This window comes from Phalaenopsis equestris, unplaced genomic scaffold (assembly GCF_001263595.1).
Source record: "Phalaenopsis equestris unplaced genomic scaffold, ASM126359v1 Scaffold000107, whole genome shotgun sequence".
Taxonomy (NCBI): Eukaryota; Viridiplantae; Streptophyta; class Magnoliopsida; order Asparagales; family Orchidaceae; genus Phalaenopsis; species Phalaenopsis equestris.
The window spans coordinates 839568-846469 of record NW_018164549.1 but is presented as its reverse complement, the minus strand read 5'-3'; the positions used below and the strand labels follow the sequence as shown (position 1 = coordinate 846469).

The following is a 6902-nucleotide window of genomic DNA, read 5'->3' as shown; positions in this document are numbered from 1 at the left end:
CCTCCTCGAGCTCCGCACGCCCGAGCGGCTCGCCAGTTGGTGTCTGCCTCGTGTCCAACCCTTCTTTTTCTCGAGGTTGTATTTCTTCCGCCCTAAATGCATTTCTCCTCTCCCTTTACCTGATTTGACCACCAGTGAGGCTGGTAGGTGGCTGCTCTTCTCCCCTTTGACTATAAAATTCTACTTGAAGGAAGATTTTTGGTGGTTGAAAAATTCTTTTGGCTTGGGGAGGTGCTGCCGGATTTTTGGTTTACTGGTGCTAGTTTACTGGTGCTACTTGTTGGTGCTACTTGTTTGCTCGGTATTCTTGCTTGGTGGCTCGATAATCCTGTGTGATTACATATTTGGCTACCGAGGTATCATATTCTTACTGGTTTGCTTGTTTTCTTGCTTGGCCGACCAATATTCTTGCTTGGTTGTGCGCCACTCTAGCTGGTTTGCAATATCCTGGCTTGTTTGTTTGATACTTCTGAGGATTACTCATTTTTATGGCTCGTTTGCTTACCAGGTTGTCCTTGATTTGGGCTTAATGGTTCTCTTAGACTAAAAAAAAAAAAGAAGAGATGTCTGAGGCTATTAAATTTTTGAAACATCTTTGATATTCAAATCTTACTGTAAATTTCACTTGAATGCTCAGGTCTCTAAGCAATCTTTGTTATTTACGGCTCGTAATCTATGGATGGGTATTTAACCAATCTTGCTCTAATTACTTCTTGCCTAGTGATGTGAGTAATCTCTCTAATCTGCATCACTTGGAATTGCCTTAGCATAGCTTGATTATTTCAACGATGAACTAACTTGTGTTTTATATGGTTAAGTTTCAATCATGAATAATTCCTGAAATTAGTAGGATAAAGCATGATATGCTTTCCTTCTCTTTCTCTGCTCAAGATGTATGATGGATAAAATTTTGGAAAGCTTTAGTTATTGCTCTATGGAATACATGGTAAAAATGAAATGTTGAAGCTTTTTATTATTGTTATTCTAGTTCAATTAAATACTGGAATTCATTTCAATGCTGAGACATGTTGGCTTTAGGGATTCATGCATACTTATATGTTTCTTGTTATTTGTTTCTATTCGAAACATATGCTGGATACAATACTTTGAAATATAAGGCTCAAAGGGAAATATTTTTATTTTGTTAGGTTCAGTTTTAGCTCCTTGGAGATGGATTATTGTTGGAAATTATTCTCTGATTTTTCCCGTGTATTGAGTACGGTTTTGGCTCCTTCTGGACTGGATTTTAGCTGAAAGTTCTGTACTGTTTTTGCCCCTTTCCTGGGCTCGGTTTGGCCTGAGATTTGGGCCCGGTTTTGCTTCGAAGTGGTTCAGTTTTTGCCCCTTGTGCGGGGCCTGATTTTGTCTCGTGACGGCTGTTTTTTTTTAGTTACCTATTGGGTTAGACCTTGCTTTTGGGTTGGCCCTGTGTTGAACATATTTGAGGCATGGTTTTTGCTGTTTCTTTGATGCATACTACGATTGGAATACATAAACAACTGAAGTTTGATTTCTAGGACTTTTTGTAGTTGCTTTGAGTCCTATTTTGCTCCTTATAGTTGCTGCCCCTCTTTTCGAATCATATGTTGGAAGAAATTTTGTCTTTTCAAGAGCTTTTAAAATTTATTTCATGAAGGTTTACTTTCGTTCTTGTTTTCTTCAATGGAAAAATGGGAATTTTTAGGCTTTTTGGGCTTGCTTTGTGGCCCTGTGTTGCTTTTCCTGGCCTTGAGTCTTTCGGTTGTGAGCTTTCTTTTGTTGGGTTGGGAAATTATATTTTAAATGGCTGTTGATTTCCCTTGGCTGTCCCTGGCCGTGAGCCTCCATGCCTTGATTCCCTGTTGTTTGCTCCTACCCGCGAGTATACCTATTGTGGTTCCTTTTGTGTCGTTAATTGGTGACTTTCCCTCTTTGGCTTCTCTTACCCGTGAACTAGTAAATGTTGTTATGGGATTGTGGTTTCTTTGGCTGCTTCTATTCGAGAGCATCTAATTGGGTTTCCCCTTGTATTGGGCTTGGTTTGGCTAAAGCTAGGCTCAGTTTGCTGGAAATTATGTTATGATCTTGGCTCTCTTTTGCTGGGTTTAATTGTGCTGAAATTATGTTTTATTTTTATTTTTTTTGCCCCTTTGGTGAGTTCGGGTTTACTGGTCATGGTTCTCTGTCTTGCCTCTTTGCTGGGCTCGGTCTATCTGTTTCGGTTCTCTGTTTTTGTCCCACCTTGCTGTGCTCGGTTTGGTTAGAAATTCTTCATATAACGTTCCTCCTGGGATTGTTATTGATAATCAAGTTTGTCATCCAAAAAATTATGATTTCAATGTGTGCTTTTATGTTGGAGTGTTTGATGTAAGCTGATGAACTCGTTATTATGTCTTGTTTGATAAAAATGGTTTCAATCTCAATAGTTTATGGGAGCTTGTCCATTCACTCTCTTATGAATGTCAAGAGAGCATAATAACAATGCTGTGGTGGCTTTCCCTTGCTGCCCCTACCTGTGAGCTTTTGTCTTATTTCCTGTCCTAAACGGTGGGCTTATATTGGAACTTGGTTGTGCTTTTTCTGGCTTCTTCCTGTGGGCTTGTTATGAGGTTCGACAGTCCCTTTTCTTGGCCTTACCCGTGAGCCCCTATCTTCTTTCTTGTCTCTACACGTGAGTCTGTTGAGGATTATTCAGGCTCATTTTGCCCTGGCCATGAGCACTTCTATATTCTCTAAATTGGTGTTACACTTATACAATTGTGAAAAGCTTTTAATGAGGGGTGGAATTGAATGGATTTGATACTGGCAGGATTTTTGGAAGTCCAGAAGGTCGTCCTCTATCGATTATTCTCCTGTATTTTGTGAAATATGAAAGACTCTTACAACTTCATTTTGGGAAATCATAAAGTTGATATAAATTGGATTCGTGAAAGGATTAGAAAACTCATAAACTTGTCAGTTGGAAAAGAGTTTGGAGGTTTGACATTAAAACTTGGATAATATAAATGCCACACTTGGGTTCAGGCTTAGGTGTGTGAGCACATATAGTGGTGGAGCCGTAGGTACAATACTCACATTAATTTTGGGCCCGTTTTGACCTGTTTGAAATAAAATTTGGAGGGGATCACTCTTCTTGGGTTGATCCAATTATAAAATTTGAGAAAATGATATCCTTCTTGGATTGATTCAAGGATCTTTGGCTTTCTTTTTTAGGTCTTTTCGTCATAAGTTTTGAGGGGTGATTCACCCTTCGCCTTTTCGATCTTTTGGGTGGATCGGTTCCTCCTCTCTCTCATCCCCATTTTTATTCTTTATTTTCTTTGCTTCTTGGTTCGGTTTTTGATGTTTATGTCTGACACATAAGTGCCTATATATGGCCTTTTGCTATATATGAAACAATCAAACAAGGTCGCAAGTAGGTTGGTTTTGTTTTGAGGCTTAGGGCAATGATGATAAAGACACGCCAATGGTAGAGCAGAATGATATTCCATCCTACGACATCAGGACCCAATCCTGGGACCTGATGAACTGTAGGATAATAGTATCATTCACCGACACAAGACTAGCGGGGGACCCGTGCCCTCTCAGGTTGTTGACAGTCCTACCGACGACGTAATCGACTCGTGGACAATCGTAATTTTTTAAAAAATTGATAAGAACGGAACATGATAAGAACAGATGCAATATTTATAAAAATATTTTCACTACAAAATTGATACAACTTCCTTTTGTATACCTGAAATCCATGTGCATGCTAAAATATAAATTTTAAATGTGTTACAACTTGGTTGTCCACTTGTTGATTACCTGTACCGGGCTAAGGAGTATCATTCTAAGTTAGGTTTAGTATGACACCCTTCTAGTTAAGTGGCGGGCTTTATACATCCGGGTGACCGATAGTAGCCTTCGACGTCCCTCGAGTACAAATATATTATATTTGAGCTTAGCCCCGACCCGAGTGCTTACGGTTCCCTCTCTTCGGATTTTTCGTATGTTTTATTAGAATTTTTGGGCAAAGCACTCGTGGTCCTATATCCGGGATATTCCTGAGATTTTGATAATTTTCTTGGAATTGTCATTTGTCGATTTTTCCGTTGTTAGTCATTTGTCGATTTTCTCGAGTTTTCCAGGCAATGTTTCTTTTGTTTATACAGTGTATACTAGCTCGCTTAAAGGAGCAGCATACCTCTCGGATATACAGTTTTGATTTACATTACAACATTTTACTTCACAGCATACTGTGCTGTTCTTTTTCTTCTATGCTGCACATTCTACTGTTCTTTTCTTGTTATACTGCATGTTTTATTGTCCTGTTACACACTATATCTTAGTGTAGGAAAACCTAATGATTATATGTACCCTTTAAAACTAATATCAAACCCGAAGGTGCTATGACGAGGAGTTTGGAGCGAACACCGTGGGTAGCATGACAAGGACATACTGATGAACCACTTCAAGATGGATCGGCAACATCAAAACAAATTCACATCACTAATCACTTTTCTTAGTTTAAATAATAACTCATAGGATTTTGAGGTGGTTTGCCTAGCGTATCGTAAATTCTCACATGTCACCTTTAGGGTTTTGCACAACTCTGTTGTGCAAATATAAGTCATAACACTTTAGGATTCCGAGGTCACTGTACGGTACGGTGTAAATTCTTCTATCTTCTTAGACTATTTGCACGATCAGATATCGTGCGAATGTAAGTTCTAAATTCTAAAGTAAATTGTAGGATTAAACATTGAATAACATCACTTCAAAGACATAAAGCCAAACAATAGGATAGTTGGGAGGTTACCGGGTTCTCCGTAGATCTGTGATATCCCCTACTTTTCGCTCCTTTGAATTCCCTGAAATAATTGTTCCTGTTTGAGCCACTCCAGTTTGATTTTCTCATGTCCAAACTTGGAAACCTAAACTTTGAAATCTGGAAAGTAAAACCACTGATCTTAATCGAGAGTTTTCTTAAGTAACACCGGTCATTTAAGATGTAATTAACTATAGGGGTTTGCCTCTATAAGGAACTTGAAACCCAGGTAAAATAAATCTTATCTAATTCTCATATTAGGTAAGGGAACTTGTCGACCATACATAAATTTTTTTTTTTGCAGACCAAACGGATGTCACAAACTTCTTAGTTTAGGTGATTGAGCCTACTGTTAAGTGATATGCTCATCCTTCGGGATAGTATATTACTTGTGGAATCGCACTCAACCGTTTAAGCTATTTAATATGCGAGACTCGTCTGGTCTCATCTATTTTTAAAAATTAAAATATTACTTTCAAAAATCATATTTACATTAAAATTATTTTTATATTTTACAAAAATCATTCTTTTCGAAATTAAAACGGCCGACACCTGCATGTAAATCTTCCATTTTAATGCAAACTCAACAAAAATAATCTTTTTCTCTTTTGGGCCACTACAACTAAAACTAGCAATAACATTTATACTCCCATTTCCAATATAGAAAAAGGGTAATTTACATGCATACCCAATGATTCTTATGCATTTACATATCTGACAACCAAAGTTTAGTATTGACACTTATAACACCTCGGTGTCATAAGCCCGTGCATGAAAAGATGCATCACTTTTAAACAGAAGTGTTGGTTTTTGATGTGATGTTAAAGATTGAGTGGCGTGCTTCTAAATACATGAGAATCATGCATGTAAAAATTAGACATGTGAATACTTAGGAATTAAGTGGTATTTATGTAAATTTTCCTATTTTCTGTTGTCAGCCCTTGCAATAAAGATTTTACACTGGATTCATTTTACTTATCTTTATGACAGGAGGCGTGGGATCATTTCAATTCAATAAGCGAGTTTTAAGGTTTACAGAGCCCAATCTGCTTCAGATTAAGTGTGTTTTCATGTCTGTATGTAATGGCTAAGCCCAATCAGTTTCGATTATGAAAACTTCTCCATGCTGCACAACAACACTGAATTAGGGGAGTTTTAATTCAAAGTATTGATAAAATAAGTTCGGGATAATTACATACAGACCACTCGAAATGTTAATATTTACAAACTAACCACCCAGGTGATTTTTTTGTACTGGGTTGGGCTGTTACCATGAATTTTGATATTGGAGTGAGAATTTGAATAATGGATGGGTGAGGGTGGCTGATTTGTAAATTGCAAATTTCAGGTGGTCTGTATGTAAATGGTTGTATCTTTTGAACTCTATGATGGTATGGATGTACTGATTGAGCTGGCATTGATTATTGCTTTTGGAGTTTTGAATGAGTTAAGTCATCGTTGATTTGAGTTTGAGCTTAAACTCGCGTTCATATTTGGAGTGTTCACTTGAGTTTGAATGAGTTAAATCTTAGTTGACTTGAGTTTGAGCATAACTCGTGTTCATATTTGGAGTGTTCACATGAGTTTGAATGAGTTAAAGTCTTAGTTGACTTGAGTTTGAGCTTAACTCGTGTTCATATTTGGCGTGTTTGCTCGATGAATGCTATACTTAAACTTAATTCATGAGCTCGAGTTCGAATGCCTAGAGCTTCTTCTTCGCCCTCATTGCCATTGTAGGGATCATGAGGAGCGTTGTAAGGCATTGATGTCGCGGATCACTCTCACAAAGGGCAATCCTAGGAGACAATAGGGTTTTAACAATTGGGGTGGAATTAGGATTTTATGCTTTGGATGATCTTCTTGACATTTCGGCAACTTTATTTAGCGGCTCAAGAAATTGAGTTCAATCTTGTCAAGTGCAACCTCAAAAGTCTTAAAATATGAGCAGTAGTCTTAAGCTCAAAACTTAAGCTCGTGCTCTAATAAGTCTGATTCTTGAGCTTGTTAATAAGCTAGCTTGAGTTAACAATTCGAGTTGGCGCACGCACACTCTTATGTTGTGTTGAGAGTAGTGGCTTAGTTGATTTAATTGCGGGCTAAAGGTGCCGACATT

The 6902-nt window shown here is 37.9% G+C and overlaps 1 protein-coding gene across 2 annotated transcripts in view; it reads left to right on the top strand.

The window, feature by feature from the left end:
• Positions 1–6225, top strand: part of LOC110020803 (J domain-containing protein required for chloroplast accumulation response 1) — a 19621-nt gene extending 13396 nt beyond the window's left edge. For both annotated transcript variants that reach the window (XM_020719047.1, XM_020719048.1), the window contains one exon: positions 5780–6225. In XM_020719047.1, the coding sequence (XP_020574706.1) occupies positions 5780–5818 (39 nt within the window). In that variant the 3' untranslated portion in view covers positions 5819–6225. The remainder of the gene's footprint in view (positions 1–5779) is intronic.
• Positions 6226–6902: the final 677 nt, after the last annotated feature.